This window comes from Canis lupus, chromosome 1 (genome assembly GCF_011100685.1).
Source record: "Canis lupus familiaris isolate Mischka breed German Shepherd chromosome 1, alternate assembly UU_Cfam_GSD_1.0, whole genome shotgun sequence".
NCBI classification, from domain to species: domain Eukaryota; kingdom Metazoa; phylum Chordata; class Mammalia; order Carnivora; family Canidae; genus Canis; species Canis lupus.
Window position 1 is genome coordinate 87886477 of NC_049222.1, and position 25625 is coordinate 87912101.

Below are 25625 nucleotides of genomic sequence, written 5' to 3' on the forward strand. Positions count from 1 at the left end.
TATCTTTTCAAATCTGAGCTTTCATTTTCTTTGAATCAATATCCAGAAGTAGAATTACTGGATCTTGTGGTAGTTCTTTTTTTTTTTTTTTTTTTTTTTTTTGAGGAACCTCCATACTGTGTTCTATAGTGGCTACACCAATTTACGTTCCCACTAAGAGTGGAAAGGATTCCCTTGTCTCTGTGTCCTCACCAACATGTGGTATCTCTTGTCCTGTCCTGTGATAATAGCCATTCTGACAGGTGTGAGGTGGTAGTCTCATTGTTTTTATTTAAATTTCCTTGATAATTAATAATATTGAGCACACTCTCAGGTGCCTACTGACCATCTGTAGGTCTTCTTTGAAAAAAATGTCTTTCAGGGCAGCTCTGGTGGCTCAGCGGTTTAGCACCGCCTTCGGCCCGGGGCATGATCCTGGAGACCTGGGATCGAGTCCCGCGTCGGGCTCCCTGCATGGAGCCTGCTTCTTCCTCTGCCTCTCTCTGTGTCTCTCATGAATAAATAAATAAACTTTTAATAAAAAAAAAAAAATGTCTTTCAGATCCTCTGCCCATTTGTTAATCAAATGGTCTTTGTTTTGGAGTTTGTTTTTTTTTTTTTTTTTGGCTACTGAGCTGTAGTTTTTTACATTTTGGATACTAAACCCTTAACGAATATGTGATTTGCAAATATCTTCTCCCGATCCATAGGTTGCCTTCTTGGTGTGGTGGTTCCCTTTACTGTGTGAAAGCCTTTTGGTTTGATGTAGTCCCATTTGTTTATATCGCCAAGGTCTTTGAAGCCAGTTTCAAAGAAATTACTGCCAATACCCATGTTAAGGAACTTACTGCCTATTTTCTTCCAGGAATTTATTAATTTCTAGTCTTACATTCATCTTTAATCCATTCTGAGTTGATTTTTCTTGTGGTGTAAGCTAGTGATCCAGTTTTCCCAGCACCATTTATTGAAGAGACTACCCTTTCCTCATTGTTTATTCTTCCCTCTTTCGTCACAAAGTAATTGACCAGAGACGAATACAGGGGTTTATTTCTGGGCTCTCTATTCTGTTCCATTGATGTACACATCTGTTTTTAGGTCAATACTGCTTTAATGAATACAGTTTTGTGATATAGTTTGAAATCAGGGAGCATGATGCCTTCAGCTTTATTGTCCTTTCTCAAGACTGCTTTGGCTATTTGATATCTTTAATGGTCCCCAAATTTTTAGGATTCTTCTAATACTAAAAAATGCCATTGGAATTTGGAAATGGATAGGAATTCCACTGAATCTATAGACTGCCATGGGTAACACACTTTAAAGATATTGGTTCTTCCAATCCATGAGCACAGAAAATCTTTCATTTGGGTTATATTCCATTTCCTTCTCAATGTGTTAGTTTTTGGTATACAGGTCTTTCACTTCCTTGGCTAGATTTCTTCCTAAGCCTTTTCTTTTTGGTGTGATTGTATATGGGACTGTTCTCTTGAATTCATCTTGAAAATGCAACAGATTTTTGTGTGCCGATTTTGTACCCTGCAAGTTTCTTCTGGTGGAGTATTCACGGTATTCTATGTAAAATCAGGTCATCCACAAATAGTGCTGGTTTTACTTTTTTTCGATTTAGATGCTTTTTCTTTCTTGCCTAATTGCTCTGGTCAGAAATTCTATTTTCTAATAATGTGCTGAATGAAAGTGGGGGGAATGGGCATCTGGGTCTTGATCCTGATGTTAAAAGAAAGGATTTCACAGCTTTTTACTGTTGAGTATGTTGTGGATTTATCATAAATGGTCTTTATTATATTGAGGTATGTTGCCTCTATGCCCACTTTGTTTAGAGTTTTTACAAAAAATGGATGTTGTGGGCAGCCTGGGTGGCTCAGCGGTTTAGCACTGCCTTCAGCCCAGGGTGTGATCCTGGAGAACTGGGATTGAGTCCCACGTCAGGCTCCCTGTGTGGAGTCTGCTTCTTCCTCTGCCTGTCTGTGGGTCTCTCATGAAAAAATAAATAAAATCTTAAAAAAAAAAAAAATGGATGTTGTATTTTGTCAACTGCTTTTTCTGCATTTATTGAGATGCAGTAGGACTTTTATTTTTTGGCTTTCTCTTTTATCCAGACATATACATAGTATTTACAGTATGTGTACATAGAAAATTTGTACCCACACAACATTCTGACATTAATTACTATTCCATCATCCTCTGAAAAGGAAAGGGGCTCGGGAAGGGGTCTGAGTCTACTAGACTACCCCCATAGCATCACTGCAAGCAAAGCCCTGACAGGACAGTGACATGTCCTGTAATACCTATAAAAAAAGTACAGAACCACTAAGTTACTAATACTGTTAGTGCCTTTCTGATTAGTGACCATGTTTCATAGATAAGCTTACAATCTGGCAATACACTTTTTCCTGTCAAAAAATATTTGGCCACATTCAACACTGTCAAGAGTTGGGTATGGACCCATGATCATCTCCCACTGACTGGTGTTTAATGTATTTCTGTAGTACTAGGCAGCATTTCCCCTAATTCCACAAACTAGAACATTCAGTACTGTTTCTTGTGAAACCGCTAGGCCTTCTCCTAGCTTCAGATCATCTGAGCAACTCTTCATGGCCAACCCCCTCCCTTAAGGCCAGAGGAGGCATATATGCTACCATGGTTGAACCTTAGAAGAACAGATCAATTTGTCCTGTGCTGACTCAGATGCTGCTGTTGCTGAGGTGGGTGTTGGTGGTGATGGTACTGAAGGATGTGCCCTGTTGTAGTGGAAATGCAGCAGGGGTAAGCTGGTTTCAAGACTGCTCCATGGAAATCCTTCAAGTCTGTAAAAACTGCTGCAGTAGTTGGGTCAGTGGAGTCTAAGAGGGTTGCTGAACTAAACTAAGCTGCCCTTCCTTGGAACGCTGCTGCTGCTGCGTGATGGACAAGGTCTGTAATTGCTGTTGTTGTGTAGCAAAAGTAGGGCAGGCAGCCACCACCTAACCCATAAGCATAGTGCTAAATACCACGACCACCCCCAAGCTACAAGAGCAGGTACTAAATCACACAGCACATGCCGCTGACCTTGAAAAGATTCTTCTCTGTCCCAAACCAGTGGGGTAACTGCAGCCCTCTGGGTACGGTTTTGTGGCACTCTTTTGTGGGTGGAATCCGGACCACGTTTTCTGCTATGAAATCATCATAGTGTCATACAGTGGGGCTGTAAGAGTGCTCTGTGACCAACTGGAAAGAGGTGTTTATTGACTGTGCCAGCTCAGTACGTTCTGTTGACTCTGATTTGATGGACTTCGTTGGGTATGCTGTAGTATCATATGCTGAGTGTGCCAATGTGTCCAATACCATTTCACTTTGATTTTGGTTAGTTTGAACAACTTGGTCCTTAATATTTATAGGATGTTTGATGAATTTCCAGAAGAAATTTGAACAGAATCTAAATTCAACCCAGGGGTGGACTGTTGTAAAAACATCTACAGCCCTCAACCATGGACCATTTAAAGTTGTTCTTGAATTTTTCTTAGTTCTTCTTGTGGCTGATGAATATTTGCCTCTGTCTTCCATGTCTGTTGCTCCAACTGGTCTTTCAGTTGCTGCATGGCTCATAATTGAGCTAAAAATTGAAACTGAGACATGCCTTAAGGAACTTGCATATTTGCAACTTGAGACATCACTGGCCATATCAATGACTGAACAGACTGGGAACTTATGGACTGACTCAACAATGACCCTCTTTGTCATCATCTTTTCATTAAGATGGTATATGCTGCTATCTAGGAGGAGTGCAAGTCTCTGCTGATGTTGAGGGAATGGTCTGAGACTGCCAGGTGAAATGATTTTCTTGAACTCTGGAAGAAAGCAGGAGGAGGTGGGCTGTGATCAAACCCTTCCAATGCTTCTTTGAGGCCTGTTATCTATACAATTATCAGACCGAGAATCTTGGCTTTTGTTAGCAGTTGTCTCAGAGACTCTTCAACGCCAAGTACTCTTCATATTCCAGCCCTAACTTATGCATAATTTAGCATGGTAGGAGTACAAACAATAAACTCTGGCTTGGAATTCCACTAAAGATAAATGATACAATGAGTTTGGAGCCAAATCCACTGTGGTCCTTTAATTAGGAACCTATAATAACGTGATCTGCCTTTCCCATACTGCATTAAGAGCTCATGACATTTTTGCCAAATATTCTAGACCATGCACATGACATTCACACCCTGATGTTCACAGAAGTTCAAAGGCAAATGTTCTATCATAGGTAGTTCCTTGTGACCCAGCAATAAAATTGTGAATGATGTCCAGATATCTAGAGCTCATTAATGTCTTTAACAGTACACATCCTTGATGAACTAAAGTTTAGCTTATCTGACAATAGCTACAATTTCGATCATCTTAAGGCCTCTATGTGCCTTGTATAGTTCCTTCTAAACCATTCTCTAATGATTTGAAATTTCCTATAAATTACACGTATTCATAGATATGTGACTCCTATGGGTCTACTGTTCTTCAAAGCATAGGACAACAGGATTCTGATTTTAAATACTCAAGTGTTAATGAATCATTTTTCAGCAGATGGATAGAGAGTATTTTTAAAAACTAGTGAATGTTCCCTCTCTGGGATAAAATACTTTGATCCACGAGATTAAATGGTAAATATTAAGGTGATGAAGTTATATTCTCTCAGATACAAATAATATGCTTCCATCAGTCATGATGGCTTAAAAACAAAAAACAAAAGCCTTGAACATTGTGTAAATTCTTCATTATTGAGGAATGTAGGGTTTCCAGTCCTGTCAAATGTCATTGTCATATGACTGATTTGTTTTCAGTAAAAAAAAAAAAAAAATCAGTGCTCTTCTACAGAACAGATTTCCTCTTACATGGAACTCTCTGGGCTTCCTGGATCTGGATGTCTTTTCCTTCCTGAGATTAGGGAAGTTGTGTTATTTTTCAAGTATGTTTTCTGCTTTCTCTTTCTGTGGTTCATATAATGTGAAAGTTATTTTGCTTGATATTGTCATGTTGGTCCCTTACGCTATTTTTACTTCTTAAAATTCTGTTTGAGGGGTGCATCGGCGGCTCATTTAGTTAGGTGTCGTACTCTTGATTTTTGGCTCAGGTCATGATCTCAGGGTTGTGAGACTGAGCCCCACATTGGGCTCTGCACTGATCGTGAAGCCAACTTAAGATTCTCTCTCTCCCTCTGTCCCTCACCCCTGCTCGCACACATGCGCTCTTAGAAGTTTTTTTTTTTCTCTATTGTCTTCCACATTACTGATATTTCTTGTGTCTCATTAGTCTGTTGTTAGAACCCCTCCAGAATATTTTTCAATTCACTTACTGTATTCTTCAGCTCTGTGAAATCTTTGTGGTACTTTCTTACACTTCTCTTTATTGAAGTTCTTACTATGTTCATTCCTCTTCCAAGTTCAATTAGCATTTTTATGACCATCAACTCTGATTTCTTAAGTAAATTATCACCATTTCATTAACAGTTCTTTTCTGATTTTTATCTTGTTCTTTCATTTGGAACACATTCTTGTTCATTTTGCTTGACTGTATGATTTCTAAGCAGCAGATGAAACAACCTTCAGCAAGTCATGAAGTGGCCTCACAGAGATGAGCCCTGCTGTTTAAGCCTCTTCTAACTCTTTGTAATCTAAGAAGCCTGATTTATATTCTTGATAGGTCCCAGTTGTTGAGGGAGTGCCAAGTCCTGTGAGTGTTCCAGAGGGAAGGATCTCAGTCTATCCCTAGTTTCAGGCGGAAACTAGAATATAAACTAGGACCCTCAGGCAGCAGCTTTTAACGTATGCAAATATATAAACAGTCCTACGGGACTCCCATAAACCTCACTGATCTACAGACCAGGCAATCTAGAGATTTAGGACACCTAGGTCGGAAAAATCAGGGCTCTAGACGAGTGTGTGAGCTTTAGCAAGGACAACAGAGTACAAAGATGGCAACTCCTGGACCATGTTCCCTGAGAACAATTGCAGAGCCTCTAGATATGTGGTGATCCTGAAGCCTCTGAGGATGAAGTTTTGGACCAGTAAATAGATCTTTTTCACAGGAAAATGTTTGAGACTGCTGTCTATACAGTATCCTGGGGAGAGCAGTCTGCTAAGAACTCTGTTTCTCAGAGAGTTTAAGACCCTTGGGTGCCTAGCTCTGTCGAGGATTTGGGGGTGCCATACACCCACTAGTGCTGGCAGGTCAGAGTGAGAGTGCAAAAGTGGTCCCCACCAATGGCCCCTGTCCCAGGAGGGATTCCCATTAGGCTCCTGGCCCTTGGGCAGATGCTTTAGGATTAGCAAGAGTATCTCCTCCACATAGGGTCTAAGCACTTTTCTACATTGTTGCAGCTAATCAGGGGACAGGAAAACTCACAACAACTTAAGATTCCCCAACCTTTACCCTACAGACCACAATTTTGTTTTGAATACCAGGACTACAATTTGAGGGAAATTATCACAAAAACATGTTTGTGGGAACTGCATTGTCATGGCAGGGTCCAGGCACACCTAAGAGATACTGCAGATTTGGTTCCAGACCACTACAATTAAGTGAGTCCAAAGAATTTTGTGGTTTCCCAGTGTGTCTAAAAGTCGTGTTGACACCATACCGTAGCCCATTAAGTATGCCACAGCATTATGTCTGAAAAATACTTCACTGTTAAAAAATGCTAACCATTATCTGAGCTTTCAGAGTCCTAATCACAGATCACCACACACACATCGTGAGAATCACTAAAACGTGACACAGAGGCAAAGTGAGCAAATGCTATTAGAAAAATGGTGCCAACAGACTTGACAGAAGGCTGCACAAACTGTTAATCTGTCTAAAATAAAAAACATCTTTGTCACTAATAACATCCTCGTAGAGCTGTACCTCCCCACACACCCTTGCCCAAATAGGCTGAATGATACCTTCCTAGTTTGGAACTAATTTTTTGTTCCAGTTGTCTCTTCTTGGTTTTCCTTTCAAGAAGCTCCTTCTTCTTTTGTCTAAGTTCATTGTCTTTGTGTTCTAGATGTTTGTTTCGCTCACATAGGGCAATCAACCCTGCTTCCACTGCTTGCAATTTTCTATTAATTTCCTATGAAATGTTAAAGATTGTTATTTTAAAAATAGTTCTAGGTAAAGTATTATAAATCCAGTTATTTTTTTTTTTTTTAATACTCAAAGTAACTGACCTTCAGCTGTTCTTCCAAGTGTCGTCTTTGCTCTAGATCCACAGTGACTGTGAGAAACTGGGCTACTTTTAGCGATGTGTTACTAGAAATAACTTTGTTCGAATAGAAGGAAGTTTTCACCACATACTTTTCTTCTGCTGTATACATTTGTTTTAACCGGGTTTCTTGTATTACCTGTCATATAAGCCAAACAAGGTCAAACTGTTAGGGTACATCTAATAGTCATTAAAACATTTTTAAAAGGATTAAAACACTGGAAAATGCAGATCAAGTGAATTTGAAAAGATCAAAACAGATATACTTTTTTTTTTTTTTTTTTAACTTCACCAGTAACATCTCTAAAAAGGTGGGTGATAGATACATCTTAGGGTACTATTTTGGAAAATACTAAGGAAGAGAGAAGGAATAAAACCCAAACAGCTACAGCAAAGGTGGCAATACTTCTACTTGACTATATAATCTCTCTCAAGTAAGTGTACTTTTGGAGTTTTGGTGAGTTTACAGTAGAGATGCCAGGAACCAGCTGCCCAGAACACAGAACTGTGGTAGCTCAACTAAGTCATTTATTCTCACCTTCCCTCAGTTATAATTCCTGTATATTTGGAAGAATACCTAATGGACACACTTGAAAATTTTCAAATTTTTTTTTTTTTTTTTACATTTTTTGGAAAGCTTGTCTCTCAAGAGCTTAATAAACTAAAGCACATCCTAAACACAGTAACATTACTCTATGTATTGCTGCATATTCATGAATAACAGGCTATCGTGATACAGTTTTTTTCCAATCTCTGAAGCTTCACTATCAATACTCTTGTGGCTCGTTTCTATCTGGAAGTTTATAGACTAAGTGAAGAGATAAACTTAAATGTGCTTAAATGTGTCTTAACAAGGTATAACCTGGTATCCACAAATTGCTGAATAATTTGAAATAAAGAGAAAGCTAAAAGGCTACTCAAGTTCTAATAAATTTAACAGAGATGGCAAGGGCAGGACACTCGCAGCAAAAAGGTCATCATGGCCTAAGGTGGCAAAACAACCAAAGAGGAGAGTCCTAGAAATTAATGAGAACAATTCCATAAATCTTCCTATATATAGATGGTCTTGTCCTCTTTTCTAAAGGATAGAAGAGTGGTATACCCACATGGAGAGCTCTAATATTCATTTCCTCAAATGTTCTCCATAATGTAATTTTTATTCAAAGACACATGCAACTTACTAACTTGGTGGTTTATTGTTTTTGTTGTTGTTGTTTGTTTGCAAAATGGGTTGGTAATAAGCCCTCATTTCTACCTTCTGTCCATAAAGTTTAATAAAGAGTCCCTAAGTTACAAAAGAATTGTCCCAGGAATACTGGTACACTAGGTGTAAAATTTTAAAACACATTTTCTAATGAAATCAATATAATCAATAGTAGTTGGGTCTCTAACTGGGTCCTTAGATGCTTACAAGCAAAAAACACAACCTGGTGTTATGGAGATACTTGTTTTGGATGAAGAGATTTCTTTCCTGCTTCTGCCTGTGATAGAAGCAACAAATGTAATCTGAAGTCTTGGAGATTTATATGAGAAGGTGAAAACTCCAAGCAGAATTAGCAAAATATAAGAACTACAAATATGTGTGCTATGCTAGCCAAGAAGGGAGATCCTATGAAGGGAGGTCATTCATATAGCAGATAATCTTAAATGGCAGCTTTAAGAAAGGAAGGGCTTACCGAAACAGTTCTGTACACCAGCCTACCACCCTAACGTATAATTTATCTGAAAAATAATCTAGAAGAATTTAAATGATTAAACTTTCTGGAATCCATTCTATAATTTTATGCATGCAACTTTCTATGCAATTGCCATATATTCAACAGTCCCTGCCAGCTCCCAAACCAGAAGGAGGGCAATATGGTAAAAGCCAAAAAAAAGTAATTAATATAATGTCTGAACATAGGTTTGTCAAGCAAAATAGAATGAGGTAAGAGTGCCAGGTGTCTTTTCAGGCTTCAACATTTTATTCATTAAATACAGATATAAAAGCATTTACTCTAGATAACTCCATATCATATGTGTCATAACATAATAGTCAACAGTCACTATTTTGTGTTATATTAAAAATGTAAAATACAAAGAATATCTGTGTGGTTAAAAACAACAGTGACCTACTTCTTTAAATTTCTCATAATTTTTTATTTTTATGCTAAGAAGTTTTAACAAAATGAGATTCTGGTAATGATTTCAGTATTTCTTACCCGTTCAATTCTTTCTCTGGTCCTTTCAGTTCCTACAGGAACTTCATGAATATGATAATGGCAGCAAAGGAAGCTCATGACAGGATCAGGTGCATCAAATAATTCTCGCAAGTAAGAGAAAAATCCATATGGTCTGAAACAGAAAGTACTTACTAGATTTTTCTTCTTAAAAGAAAATCATTTACAGAAATCTGATAGTTGAGACGTGGCAAACAATAAAATATAAATTAATGATGGTATGGCAAAAATTTATATTTTAAAATCAATATTAAGTGATTAATGTTGAGACTTCCTCCCTTGTCAGAAAAGTTTAATATATTTATGATTAAAACTATTAATCTTTTTTGTTTCTTCCATTGCTTTTATATTTAGAATGTTTACTTATACCCAGAATTAAGATATTTATTAACTGTTTTATAATTGCAAATTTTCCATTTAGTCCTTCTGGACATTACTTCTGCATTATGAAGTGATGACCGGTTTGACTTTCCCAATACCTAACCAACTATCTTAGTATCTTTTATGAAACAGTCCAGTATTATTCCACTGATCTGAAACATCACCAGTAAATATTCCATGGTTGTCTGTTCCTAGTTTCATTCTTTTAAACTTAAGCAGAGATCCTAAAAGGGAATGATACAGCCTATAAGATACTTATGTAAGAGAGGTATTTAAGAGCTAAATGGTTACTCAATATTCAAAGTAACAGGTTAATTCTAAAAATATTTTTGAGACTTACTTTAGCTCATTCAGAGATCTTGAAGGTGCTTTGTCTGCGTATGAACTCTTGGGAGCAATGACAGCATTTACTCTCAATTTTTTATTGTCACGAATCTGAATATAAGGGAAAAAACATTTTACTTAGCATACACTATCAAAATGATTTTTAAAGTTACATTCCTACTGTATAAGATGATCAAAACTGTATATTTAATGGTACTTTCAAGAAAATGTTTTAGTGCGATAAGGACATTATAATTACATGTTTGTACAGAAAGAATTTCAGTGAAAATAGAGCACATTTAAGAGTTAAGGAAGCTCTTCCAAAAAACGAGAGGAAATGCAAGACATTTCCCACATCATTTTATGATTCCAGCATAATCTTGATACCAAAACCTGACAAAAAACACTATCCCTCATTAATACATATGCAGAAGTCCTTTACAAAATATTACTACACAGAATACAGCAATATGTAAACAGCACACATAACCAAGTAGAGTTTCTCAGAGAAATGCGAGATTGATATATTTCAGAAACCAATCTAGGGCACCTGGGTGGCTCAGTGGTTGAGCATCTGCCTTTGGCTCAAGTCGTGATTCCAGGGTCCTGCAATTAAGTCCCCTCCCCAACAGGGAGCCTGCCTCTCTCTCTCTCCCTCTCTCTCTCTCCCTCTCTCTCTCTCATGAATAAACAAATAATCTTTAAAAAAATCTAATTTATGTCCACAGAATAGAGTACAAAAGCCAAACGATCATTCCAGAAGATGCGGAAAAATATGATAAATTCTCAGCAAACTAGGAACAGAAGGCAACTTCATCTATGGTAACTGTATAGCAGACACAATACTTCTTACACGATAAGATGCTAATGGTATTCTATAGTAGATATTACAGGAGGCAGTTATATACAATAAATTTCACAATGTAAAATGAACAGTCAGACATGTGGGAAGTAGTTTTGGTCCTGAAGCTATGGAAAGTTACTTAGCACACACACAAAAAGGTCAAAATTTCAGGATCTCCTGTCACATTATCCATATAGGATTCAAATCTCTAGCACAGAAGCAGCATGAGTTTTTTACTTAAAAAAAAAAGGTACCCAGTGTAGGCTAAGCAGACCATTTCCAACAGAAAACATCTAACTGCACCTGACTGAATGCCCTTCGCAACATGCCATTTATCAGACTTGTAATGCAAGTAACCTACTTCTTCAGACCAAAAACTCATTGGCTAAGCTTAAATAATCCTAAACTACACAAATGTCTAACTTTCTGGAGTCCATTCTGTAATTTTATACATGCAACTTTATGCAATTACCATATATTCAACATTTCCTGCCAACTCCCAAACCAGAAGGAGGGCAATATGGTAAAAGCCAAAAAAAGTAGGGATTCTTTCCAATCACTAGTGTACCACAGAAACAGAGGACCCCACTTGAGGTGATTCAGGGTCCTGTCCTCATTTACACTTGTTAGCAAAGATTTAAAGCAAAATCTAAACCTAATCTTTAGGGCTTTTAATTTTTTTTTAAATTTTTTATTTATGATAGTCACACACACAGAGAGAGAGAGAGGCAGAGACACAGGCAGAGGGAGAAGCAGGCTCCATGCACCGGGAGCCCGACGTGGGACTCGATCCCGGGTCTCCAGGATCGCGCCCTGGGCCAAAGGCAGGTGCTAAACCGCTGCGCCACCCAGGGATCCCCCTCTTTAGGGCTTTTAAAAGAAGGTGGCATATGCAAAAGGAAAGAAATCTTACTGATAGTAACAACAGCTAACAATATATATTTTATAGATAATCACATACAATAAAAATAATTGCAAACAAGCACTGTTCTGTATACTTTTTTTTACTTATTAACAGATTTAATCCTTACAACCACCTTTTGAAGTAGATAATATATCTACATTTTACAGATAAAGAAATTATGGCACAAAACATTTAGGAAACTTGCCCAATTTAGTAGCAAAGCCAGAATTCAAATCTTGGCAGCCTATCTATAGAGTCTATGCTCCAAACTACTAAGCCACATTGCCTTTTAGTGGCTTAGATTCTCTGTGGTGTTTTTGTAGCCAGATATAGAATTCTCATTCTTTCTGAAGAGGTTTTATATAAAAGCAACAACATACTGATTCCCATGCTCCCTATCAGGAAATGTATTGGAATGAACTTGGCTTTTCTTTAAGACCAAAGGCCCATCATTATGTTTTTTCCCCTCTTAAAACAGTATGAATTATTCTTACTAACTCCAAATAACTTCAAAACATGTTACAGATGTAATTATGAGCTGTTTCTTTTCTTGCAAAACAAATTCATTCCCCAATAATGACATATATAAAAAAGAAATTTGCAAAATTGAATGATTTTACACAAGAGTTACTGCTGGTATAATTAGTTGCTATTTTTTGCTTTAGTTTGAACTTAAAAACTTACGGACCAGAAAATAAGCACTAGGTGAGTCAAAGTATGTTGATTACTTGCCTCTTTGAGGAAAATCTCCATATCTTCTTGACTCTCAAATACAAAAGCTCTCAAGTCATTTGATGAAATATGATTTTCAATATACTTGGCATTTTTATTATCCTTCATATTGATCTAAAAAAAAGAAAATATAAGTTAATTCTCATGAAATTCAAACTGATTACTAGGACATAATTTTACTTTGATTTGTTTAGTCAAATTAAATTTAATACTTGAGGGGGAAAAAAAATACTTGAGGGGGGAAAAAGATTTTGGTATGAAGACTCAACACTTTAAAACCTCTACTAAATTTAGCACCCAGAAACATCTAACAATACATAGTAAAACAAAAGCCAAGACTTGAATAAGTACCTAATGCATATTAATTTTGATTCTAGCTAAAAAAATAACTACAGTCCCTTCTAGTCAACTCATTGAAAATATCTGAAATAGGCTTAGACTGTAATCTAAGGACAAAAATATTAAAAGTTTGGGGATAGATGAGAAATGTTTATTAATCTTCAAGAGGAAGTCATACTATACCTGGCAATAACAATCAGTACAAAAACACAAACAAAACTTTAAGAAACTAATGAAAAGACACTTGGTATGAATTAATTTTAACAGTGCTTTCAAGAGAAATCCTAGGCTTGTACCACTAAAGCATAAGCTTTAGGATTTACCTTTTTAAGTATTAACAAACCAGGCACTTTCTGCATGTGAGGCTCAATGCTATGGGAAAAACACTAAGATAAGTGAAGACAGGTTGTTTTAAGACTCTTTGCAGATAAGTATGCTGAAAAGTAGAGAACAATAGAGTTCTATAACAGAGGTGTCTATAAAGTACTGTCTTATGGAATTTTGGCGGGGAGGGGGGAGATGGATTTACCTTCAGCACATGGAAATCAGCTTTCTTCAAAAAATAAAGATTTATGAAAGAGAAGGAAGGTATTTATGTACCATATATATAAAATACAACATATTAGTTTAGAGCTAAAACTCTGGGGTTGGACAGATGTTGCTTCAAATCACGTACCACTTAACTCTCTCAGTTTTAATTCTTTTCCAAAATGGGTACAGTAAAATAGTATCTCAGGAATAAATGTGGATTAAGAGAGCACAAAGAAATTTAGTACAGGGACGCCTGGGTGGCTCAGCGGTTGAGCATCTGCCTTTGGCTCAAGGCATGATCCCAGAGTCCTGGGATCCAGTCCCACATCAAGGCTCTCCGCGGGGAGCCTGCCTCTCCCTCTGCCTGTGTCTCTGCCTCTCTCTCTCTCTCTCTCTCTCTCTGTGTTGTCTCTCATGAATAAATAAGATCTTTAAAAAAAAATTAGTACAATGCTTATCACATAAATATCAGCAACTACTACTCTCTATTTAAAAAAAACCACCACCACAAAACATCAGCACAAAAACTGGGAACAGATACACAAGCAAACAAAACATAAAATACCTGGACATTAAACACTATAGAAATTTAGCTTCTCTCATTTCACAATTTCATTTTGGTACCAAATTTGGTACTTTCATTAGAAGCAGTGGTACAAATTAAAGAAAATGTTAAGTGAGTGTTAGCTACAACTTATAGAAAGAGTAACGTGACTGCAGGAAGTCACCTTTTTAAAATAGTTGTGGATAAGGCAGCCAAGACTGAGCTCTCATTATCACTCTCCTTTTTCAAAAAGACTTTTCTGGGGTCTCAATCTCATGTAAGTTGGTTACATGGTCATTCAACTCTTCGAAGAATTTCACCTGCTCATTTAGATAATGAATCTGAAAAAAGCCTCAAGAGTAGGAGGTCATTCCTGTCCCTGCCCACTTTGTGCACTTCCAGTAGTAACTGAGTTATTCCCCACCCCACCCCACCCCCCATAATATGCAAATTGCATTGCACTCAGTCTGGCTTCCTGACATCTTGAAGGAAGGAAGATTTCACCACTTTGCTGGTTCTGCAGCTTCATCAGCTACTTAACATGCTCTTCCTTGTGAGACTGGTAAAGAAAATATTTGGCAAAGTTCAAGGTCACTTCTTCACAACACAGCAAAGACAGAGAGAGGCGGACAGAGGAGATGTAGCACTCCAAGGTGATCGGGCAGTTGATGGCATGCATGGTTCAGTTTTTTAACACAAATCTTTCTATACACCCTATCCGATAACCTATTGTATAGTTCATTAATAGGTCATAAATATCCTCTTATATTAACTAAGACCTAGAGTGACATTTTTAATGGCTGCATAGTATTCCATCCAATGAATGTAGAATACTTTATATAACTAATCAATATATTTGGAAATTCTGTTCTTTGCACTCCACTATCATTGTGCTGTTATGAACACTGCTGTGAGGAGCAGAACCATAAACACATCTCTGTACACTTCTCTCATTGTATATTGGAATGGTTAGACATAACTCATGGAAATGGATTGCTAGTTGCCAAGTCATATGGCTAAAATTTTAAGTTTATAGACTGCTAACTTGCCTACATGGGTGACATTTCAACTAGCTATTGAAAGGTTAGTTAAGTATGTGTGCATCAGGGTAGGGAAGGGGGTGGGGGATGAGGAAACATAGTTGGAAGAAGGTAGGAAAGGTAAAGGGTTACCCCAGAAAGGATAAAAAAGCAAGAGTATATATCTTTTTATCTCAAAGATTCAAATGCAATTTGAATGTAAATATACACCAGTTAGTAATCCCTCTCGGTGACAAGCTACTATTAGGAGATCAAATGAAAAAAAGATGGCAAATTCACTTAAGCTGTGAATTAAAATTTTGAGGTTGACATTTTAATTAAAATCTGTTGACAATTACTTGCATTATAATTTATTATGTTAAGGATCAAAATATTTTCTTATATTTTCTTTCAGTCCTTACCAGATTAATCAAAACAATAATGTCTGCATCCAAAATAGATATTCCCTTCTTGATCTGGCAAAAATACTCTACTAATACATACCTGAGCAAGAAGAGAATACAGTATTATGCATATTAATTTTGCTAATATAATCTAAGATATAAAAAAGACAACTACATGAAATGATCTTAAATAAAGAATAATACAAACATGAATTACAGAAAATAGAAGTTTTCACGATTCCTGCAAGGCTCTATAGTACATTCTTTTCTAAAAAAAAAAAAAAAAAAAAAAAAAAAAAAAACACCAAGAACGATCCTTAAGTCATTTCTTGGTAAGTTTTAGGTTTATATTATACCGAAATATATCATTTCCAAGGAATGTGGTTTTTACTTTATTTTCTCTTTCCATGGCCAAAGTTATTACTTAAAATATTTTAGATGGAAATCACCCTAGCCATTCCATGGCCACATTTCATTAAATGATTTATTAAATACAGATTATTTATTAAATACAGCTGATTTATTAAATACAGCTATTCTTAATGACTCATATTATCAAAAAGAGCCATCTATCAAAGGTTTATAAGGTCAAGAGACTGCTGGTTGCATTCTCAGAATCCTTGGAATGCTCTATTATTTGTAGGTGATTTTCTCCTCTATCTTCTGTTAATTCCTCCAATCAACACAGTTATTTATAGCAGTTCTTAGCTTGTGGGCAGCATTTAATCTCTTGCCTGCTATAACCTAAGAATAACAACTGCCAGAAGGAACTAGCTAAGCAAACTCATTTTATACATGATTCTTGGTCGATAAGCTAACAGTTTCATAATCTTTCTAGACAAAGCTCAAAGATTTATTGGTCAAAAATCAGGTACGGATTCAGCAGCATACCAAGAGCCACAAGTTTGATCATGGAAAACCAGGGTTTTGATAACACTAAGAATTCTTAAAACAACAAAAAACCATGACAACTACAATAATAAAACTAACAGATGCTACCAAGATGAACAAAATTTCTTACCGTGAGCATTATAGGCTCACATACTCTTTGCTTAAATTTGTCCCGGTTATTTCTCAGCCACAAAACAGCATCATATGTATCACGGTATCTTTGTCTCAACTTATCTTCCTTCTGATTCATAAGATTGTCAAACCGTACAATATTATCACCTACACCTAAAAAAGGAAGACAAAATTATTATTTCTCTGAAAATTTTAATCAGTGACATAATTCACTGGTAATATAAAAGGGTGTCTTAGATCTGAAAGTTAGCAACACCCTCAGCAACTACCCCCCACAGTGAGAAAGCAACACCCTGGACAAAAAAAATGGTTACCAAATTTCCAAACATTTGAGAGAAAATATGATCTTTAAGTTACAAAAGTAAGCAAGCAGGTCACGTAAAAACCAGTAAGAAAACACTACATTTCCTAACATGAGGCAGCTGCAATAGGCCGTCAAAATTCTGAGCGAAAAATTATTTTCAACCTAGAGTCATATATACCACAAAACTATGAAACAAGGTATTTTGAGGGATGCAGAGACTCTGAAATTATTCCCCAAACAGCTCTCCTTAGGAGGTTACCCAAAGATGTATAAGGGAGTAATGTAAGAAAAACAAATTATGTATGAAAACATTAATATAACAAACCCCATGGAATTCGGGAATAGCTTTATCCAATGCAGAAAAGGATCTTGACAAATCCCAGATGACAGCCACATAAGTGGCTTTGAAAACAATCCATTTAGATGGAAGGAGGGGGAGGGGCAAGGCTCTAAAACTCAAGAGAACGAATGCCTAATCATTTTTTTCTTTTTAAGGAAATGCTAAAGCAAATTTTTTTTTTTTTTTTTAAAGGTAAATTAGGGCAGCCTCGGTGGCTCAGCGGTTTAGCGCTGCCTTCAACCCAGGGTGTGATCCTGGAGACCCGGGATCGAGTCCCATGTCAGGCTCCCTTCGTGGAGTCTGCTTCTCCCTCTACCTGTGTCTCTGCCTCTGTCTTTCTCTGTGTCTCTCATGAATACATAATTAAAATCTTTTAAAAAAAATTTTTAAAGTAAATTAAAACATTTGAAGAAAGCTATCAATGAAAGGAAATCAGATCATAATGCACTACCTGGCTCTGCTGTGAACAAGTTACATACACTGCTGTAATAATATTTCTAGCTTTTAGAATTAACCCATAAACAGATCATATAAAATTTGAAATGGTTCTCAAAAAAATGTTTTCAGCCTTGAAAATATAAAAATGAGTACAAATTAGAGGTCTCAGAACGTCTGAAGTATTTTTAGCTTACAAAGTGTGCATTCTAGCAATACCGACAACTGTTTTGATGGTCCATAGGAAAGAAAAGCAAAGATGAAATTGGACAGGTTTCAAGAGGCAAAAGCTAATGGAAGAGATTTTTTGTTTTTAAAGATTTTACTTATTTATTCAGGAGAGATGGGGGCAGGGGGAAGGGGCTGGGTAGAGACAGAGAGAAGCAAGCTCCGCGCAAGGAGCCCAATGTTGGACTCAATCCTAAGACTCCAGGACCATGCCCTGGGCCAAAGGCAGGCGCTCAACTGCTGAACCACCCAGGCGTCCCATGATAGAAGATTCTGAAGACAAATGAAGAGCTTAAATTTGATCTGATAAATAACAGTGAGTGACTTTGTGAAGAAAATAAAGGAAAGCATTTTTAGAGAATTAAATCAACTATCATAATCTAACACAGCAATTGTTAGCCAGCGCCAAAGCATGGTATATACTACCTATAGGTGATTAAAGGTGTTAACTTGGAAAACCAAGCTGAGCTTCCTCAACAAAGGGATTTGAGATGCTAAAGACATGGTACCACGGGAAGAAGAAAGCCCATCAACAGAAATAGATCTCCATTTTATAAACACCTCTTCACTCTAAGTTTCATAAACTTACTCTTTCTCTCCTTCTCTAGGCTTTCCTTCTCTCCTCGCTTATCAATCACCTCGCCTTCACATAATGCCTTTTCATCTTGAACTCGTCTCAAATCATTTGTAATGGCATCGATCTGGGGCTGAAGATTCTCACAGTTTTCTGTAGTCTTCAGTTCATTCTGCAAATCTTCTATCATCTTCCGAGTGTTACTTATCCTCCTTTGCCGGTCGTGTTCTTCATTCTGTTTTACCGTTAATGCCTGCTGAAGTTCCTCAATCTGATAAAACAAAGATAGAATGGTACAGGAGATTGTTTTTTCTCTTGCTTTGTAAGGTTTTTATAGTACGTACAGTATCTAAAATACAAACAACCTAAGAACATGGGTGTTTCCCCTCACTAAAAGGTATTCTGCTGTGATTATAGTGTTACTCCTATCAGAACACTTGTTACCTTTGTTTTATTTGTTCATAATATATCCTAAGTACCGAACACAGTGCTTAGCATATAATTAGCACTTATAAAATATTTGCTCGACAAACAAAATATGTATAAAGCCAATTCGCAGATTTCTAAATACTGACAGTAAATAAATTCATACTATACACCAGAAGACCACAATTAAAATAGCATTTACATGGTAGAGATGACAAAGATTACATACATCACTCCTGAGAGAAAGAGTGAGAAAGTGAAAGAACATGAGCAGAGGGGAAGATAGAGAGAAGCAGGTTCCCCGCTGAGCAGAAAGCCTGATATGGGGCTCAATCCCAGAACCCTGAAATCATGAGCTGAGCTGAAGGCAGACACTTAACTGACTGAGTCATCCAGGCGCCCATCAAAACTATTTTAACAAAATTATTCACTAATACTTGAAATTAATATTTTAAGATTTTAATCCTCTATGTATGTTTAGATATGTTGACATTTTCAAAGTAAATTATTTTTAAAAAACCAAGATTATAGAGGTCAGTGGATTTTTATCAAGATCATACAAGGTCTACCTAAGAATTAAGACTTAAAGACACACATGCATACACATGCAAAAATACACATGTATACAACCCTATTTTTACAAAAATAGAATTCTGTAATGGTCCTATCTACTCCCTTTCTCCCTCCCCATTATAAAAAAGTAGGAACAAATTCATCACAGAAAACATGAAAAATACAAACTTTTAATAAAAATCTATACTGCCCTTAAACATTTATATTTTCATACCTACTTATATCTTTCCATATAGAATGTACATGTTTTACTAAATGGCATCACTAAATATGTATTAAGAGCAGTTTCTCATTTCTCCCATGTTGCAGGCAAAACAAAATTTTGTTATCTATGTAATGTCAAGTAGATATAACACACTTTGTCCAATCATTCCTTACTGTTGGACATTTGGGTTGGTATCAATTTTTCCTTTCTAAAAATTTAACTTTGACTGTGTCAAGAAAATGAACTGAAATATCCAAAATCCCCTCTCCTATACCAAACATACAAATGACAGAAATATTTTTAAAATTAAGGTATGTATCTGTGGCTGAAAATTAACAATGTTCAATGGACCTAAAAGAAGGAAGAAGATAAGATGCCACAGCATCCAACCAGGAAACCCTGAAGTCCAAGGCAATGAGAATAAAAAGGTGTAGAATTAAGAATCACCAAACACATGAGGAAGTCTAGCTTCATGAAAAAAGGACAAGAAATTCAGGAAACAAAACCTGTGCACTCCCAGCAAAACAGAGACCAAGCTACCAAATCTCACTGGGCTACTGACAACTGGGAAGCAGCCCAATGGTCCCTGTCCTTATAGGTTAAGTTTTTCTGAATTCTAATTCATGTGCAGCTCTCATCCAAGAAACTTCCATGACTAATCCCATTTTACTCAGGTTTTAGCTCAAACACTATAGGTCCAAACTCTTAGATAACCCATCATTTCAATTTCCATGAGTGTTCTCTCTCGTTCTGACACTTAGCTGTTACTGAAAGACACTTCTCCCTAAAGTCCTCTCACGGTGACTTCCTGCCACAATCCTTCAAATAGCTTCAGAACCAAGAGGTGGGGAGGAAGTTAAACTCATTAATCCCTACTTTACTATTTCCTCTATTAACTGAGCCCCCACTTAATTTTCCTTGAAGACCATGGTATAAGGCTTTACCTCTGTTGCTGTGCTAACTACGTCCCTCAAAATCCTTCCTCACTCTATTCATTGATGATTTTAGCCTGCCACTCATTGTTTTACTCTCCATCATGATGCCCATGATTCTGGGGCTTCAACATATGTCCAGAAAAATCAATATAATAACTCTTTGGCCTCTGAGCTCCTGGACTACTTCAACCATCTTTTCCTAAACCCCTCCTCAGCTACCTTCTCCTACTATTTATACTTCAGATCACATAAAACACCAAAAATCATATACCTGAAAACCATTTCTATAATCCTATTCTTTCAGTCTCCTTTACTTCCATCTTACTTACTGTGGTATTCAAATTTTTCTTGGACTCCAGAGGGTCCTGCAATCCAGTGATTCCACTATCTTTTCACAATCCATCATCCCTCTTCATTTCTTTTTTTTCTTTTTAACCTGCTGAAATTCTATACCCCAGCACAAGACTCTGGACCCTCCTCCATTCCTATGTCACATCAGCCAGGAAAGAAAGCAGTCTTTATTGAATCTAACTATATACCTCCTATGTATCTGTATCCAAGCAGCTGAACTAATTGAAGAAACTCTACAAAAACACTTCTTAACTTTGAATTTATGGCCACAAAAACTTAAATAGGAACTCAAAAACTACCAGACAAACCTCTTATATTCTCTACCAAATGTGTGCTCATTCTAAAATGAGTTCACATCTTGGCCTCCTCCTTTCCTCAATCCTTTATTACTACAGGCCCTCTACTCACTCAGCTAATCACTTTGCCTCACACTTCATTAATAGCATAAAATCAGTACTATGATCAAAGGACTTACTATTCCTGCTTTAAAATCCATCACCCTGTCTCCATCTGTACTCACTCCATTTTATCTTGTATAATGTAAGGAGAGTCCTTTTAGTGACCTAAATCTAACCAAGGCTACTCCAAGCAGTGTTTCTCTAATCACTAACAGTGAGGGCCATTTTTTAAAAATTCCGAACCGGGGGGAGGGGCAAGATGGCGGAAGAGTAGGGTCCCCAAATCACCTGTCCCCACCAAATTACCTAGAAAACTTTCAAATTATCCTGAAAATCTATGAATTCAGCCTGAGAATTAAAGAGAGACCAGTGGAATGCAACAGTGAGAAGAGTTCACGCTTCTATCAAGGTAGGAAAACGGGGAGAAAAGAAATAAAGAAACAAAAGGCCTCCAAGGGGGAGGGGCCCCGGGAGGAGCCGGGCTGAGGTCGGGGCGAGTGTCCCCAGGACAGGAGAGCCTCGGCCCGGAGAAGCAGGAGCTGCACCAACCTTCCCGGGCGGAAAGGGGCTCGCGGGGAGTTGGAGCAGGACCCAGGAGGGCGGGGATGCCCTCGGGTTCCCTGGGACAGTAACAGAGCACCTGCGCCCCAGGAGAGTCCTCCGCACGGCGGGCCCGGAGCAGCTCGGAGGGGCTCATGGGGCGGCTCCGCGGTGGGGGCTACGGGGTGGGAGCAGCTCAGAGGGGCTCGGGCGGAGGAAGAGGCTCCGGCGGAGGAAGAGGCTCCGTGCGGAGGAAGAGGCTCCGTGCGGAGGAAGAGGCTCCGTGCGGAGGAAGAGGCTCCGTGCGGAGGAAGAGGCTCCGTGCGGAGGGGGCTGCGCAGTTCCAGGAGCAGCTCGGGAGGGGGGGCTCGGGCGGCGGCTCCGTGGAGGGGGCTGCGCAGCAGGAGCCTGAATCCAACAGCGCAAGCTCCGAAGCACAGGGCACCGGGACACAGCCCGGGATCCGGCCTCCCCCGGGACAGGCAGAGGCCGGGAGGGCCCAGGACAGCGAGGACGCTCCTGCCCTGAGCTGAGCAGATCAGCGGCCCCGCCCCGGAGCCTCCAGGCCCTGCAGACGGAGAGCTCCGGAGCTACTGCGGGGGCTGAATCCAGGGCTCCAGAGCTGGCCCCGCCACTGGGGCTGTTCCTCCTGGGGCCTCACGGGGTAAACAACCCCCACTGAGCCCTGCACCAGGCAGGGGGCAGAGCAGCTCCCCCAAGTGCTAACACCTGAAAATCAGCACAACAGGCCCCTCCCCCAGAAGACCAGCTAGACGGGCAAGTTCCAGGGGAAGTCAAGGGACTTAAAGTATACAGAATCAGAAGATACTCCCCCGTGGTTCTTTTGTTTTGTTTTGCTTTTTGATTTGTTTCCTTCCCCCACCCTTTTTTTCCTTTCTTTTTCTCTTTTTCTTCTTTTTTTTCTTCCTTTTTTTCTCCTCTTTTCTTTCCTTCTTTCTCTCCTCTCTTTTCCTCCTTTTCCCAATACAACTTGCTTTTGGCCACTCTGCACTGAGCAAAATGACTAGAAGGAAAACCTCACCTCAAAAGAAAGAATCAGAAACAGTCCTCTCTCCCACAGAGTTACAAAATCTGGATTACAATTCAATGTCAGAAAGCCAATTCAGAAGCACTATTATACAGCTACTGGTGGCTCTAGAAAAAAGCATAAAGGACTCAAGAGACTTCATGACTGCAGAATTTACATCCAATCAGGCAGAAATTAAAAATCAATTGAATGAGATGGAATCCAAACTAGAAGTCCTAACAACAAGGGTTAACGAGGTGGAAGAACGAGTGAGTGACATAGAAGACAAGTTGATGGCAAAGAGGGAAACTGAGGAAAAAGGAGACAAACAATTAAAAGAGCATGAAGATAGATTAAGGGAAATAAACGACAGCCTGAGGAAGAAAAACCTACGTTTAATTGGGGTTCCCGAGGGCACCGAAAGGGCCAGAGGGCCAGAATATGTATTTGAACAAATTCTAGCTGAAAACTTTCCTAATCTGGGAAGGGAAACAGGCATTCAGATCCAGGAAATAGAGAGATCCCCCCCTAAAATCAATAAAAACCGTTCAACACCTCGACATTTAATAGTGAAGCTTGCAAATTCCAAAGATAAAGGGAAGATCCTTAAAGCAGCAAGAGACAAGAAATCCCTGACTTTTATGGGGAGGAGTATTAGAGTAACAGCAGACCTCTCCACAGAGACCTGGCAGGCCAGAAAGGGCTGGCAGGATATATTCAGGGTCCTAAACGAGAAGAACATGCAACCAAGGATACTTTATCCAGCAAGGCTCTCATTCAAAATGGAAGGAGAGATAAAGAGCTTCCAAGACCAGCAGGAACTGAAAGAATAGGTGACCTCCAAACCAGCTCTACAAGAAATTTTAAGGGGGACTCTTAAAATTCCCCTTTAAGAAGAAGTTCAGTGGAACAATCCACAAAAACAGGACTGAATAGATATCATGATGACACTAAACTCATATCTCTCAATAGTAACTCTGAATGTGAACGGGCTTAATGACCCCATCAAAAGGCGCAGGGTTTCAGACTGGATAAAAAAGCAGGACCCATCTATTTGCTGTCTACAAGAGACTCATTTTAGACAGAAGGACACCTACAGCCTGAAAATAAAAGGTTGGAGAACCATTTACCATTCGAATGGTCCTCAAAAGAGAGCAGGGGTAGCCATCCTTATATCAGATAAACTAAAATTTACCCCGAAGACTGTAGTGAGAGATGAAGAGGGACACTATATCATAGTTAAAGGATCTATCCAACAAGAGGACTTAACAATCCTCAATATATATGCCCCGAATGTGGGAGCTGCCAAATATATCAATCAATTAATAACCAAAGTGAAGAAATACTTAGATAATAATACACTTCTACTTGGTGACTTCAATCTCGCTTTCTATACTTGATAGGTCTTCTAAACACAACATCTCCAAAGAAACGAGAGCTTTAAATGATACACTGGACCAGATGGATTTCACAGATATCTACAGAACTTTACATCCAAACTACTGAATACACATTCTTCTCAAGTGCACATGGAACTTTCTCCAGAACAGACCACATACTGGGTCACAAATTGGGTCTGAACCGATACCAAAAGATTGGGATCGTCCCCTGCATATTCTCAGACCATAATGCCTTGAAATTAGAACTAAATCACAACAAGAAGTTTGGAAGGACCTCAAACACGAGGAGGTTAAGGACCATCCTGCTAAAAGAGGAGAGGGTCAACCAGGAAATTAAGGAAGAATTAAAAAGATTCATGGAAACTAATGAGAATGAAGATACAACCGTTCAAAATCTTTGGGATGCAGCAAAAGCAGTCCTAAGGGGGAAATACATCGCAATACAAGCATCCATTCAAAAACTGGAAAGAACTCAAATACAAAAGCTAACCTTACACATAAAGGAGCTAGAGAAAAAACAGCAAATAGATCCTACACCCAAGAGAAGAAGGGAGTTAATAAAGATTCGAGCAGAACTCAACGAAATCGAGACCAGAAGAACTGTGGAACAGATCAACAGAACCAGGAGTTGGTTCTTTGAAAGAATTAATAAGATAGATAAACCATTAGCCAGCCTTATTAAAAAGAAGAGAGAGAAGACTCAAATTAATAAAATCATGAATGAGAAAGGAGAGATCACTACCAACACCAAGGAAATACAAACGATTTTAAAAACATATTATGAACAGCTATACGCCAATAAATTAGGCAATGTAGAAGTAATGGACGCATTCCTGGAAAGCCACAAACTACCAAAACTGGAACAGGAAGAAATAGAAAACCTGAACAGGCCAATACCCAGGGAGGAAATTGAAGCAGTCATCGAAAACCTCCCAAGACACAAAAGTCCAGGGCCAGATGGCTTCCCAGGGGAATTCTATCAAACGTTTAAAGAAGAAACCATACCTATTCTCCTAAAGCTGTTTGGAAAGATAGAAAGAGATGGAGTACTTCCAAATTCGTTCTATGCATCACCTTAATTCCAAAACCAGATGCATCACCTTAATTCCAAAACCAGACAAAGACCCCACCAAAAAGGAGAATTACAGACCAATATCCCTGATGAACATGGATGCAAAAATTCTCAACAAGATACTGGCCAATAGGATCCAACAATACATTAAGAAAATTATTCGCCATGACCAAGTAGGATTTATCCCTGGGACACAGCTGGTTCAACACCCGCAAACAATCAATGTGATTCATCATATCAGCAAGAGAAAAACCAAGAACCACATGATCCTCTCATTAGATGCAGAGAAAGCATTTGACAAAATACAGCATCCATTTCTGATCAAAACTCTTCAGAGTGTAGGGATAGA

At 38.3% G+C, this 25625-nt stretch overlaps 1 protein-coding gene and 1 pseudogene across 3 annotated transcripts in view; both read right to left on the reverse strand.

The window, feature by feature from the left end:
* Positions 1–25625, reverse strand: part of SMC5 (structural maintenance of chromosomes 5) — a 93321-nt gene that overhangs the window by 24178 nt on the left and 43518 nt on the right. For all 3 annotated transcript variants that reach the window (XM_038527107.1, XM_038527106.1, XM_038527108.1), the window contains exons 9-15: positions 18365–18620; positions 16467–16621; positions 12609–12722; positions 10145–10239; positions 9406–9538; positions 7170–7343; positions 6903–7072 (exon numbers count right to left, since the gene is read on the reverse strand). In XM_038527107.1, coding sequence (XP_038383035.1) covers positions 6903–7072; positions 7170–7343; positions 9406–9538; positions 10145–10239; positions 12609–12722; positions 16467–16621; positions 18365–18620 — 1097 coding nt within the window. The remainder of the gene's footprint in view (positions 1–6902; positions 7073–7169; positions 7344–9405; positions 9539–10144; positions 10240–12608; positions 12723–16466; positions 16622–18364; positions 18621–25625) is intronic.
* On the reverse strand, positions 1970–5425 carry LOC111098535 (annotated as a pseudogene).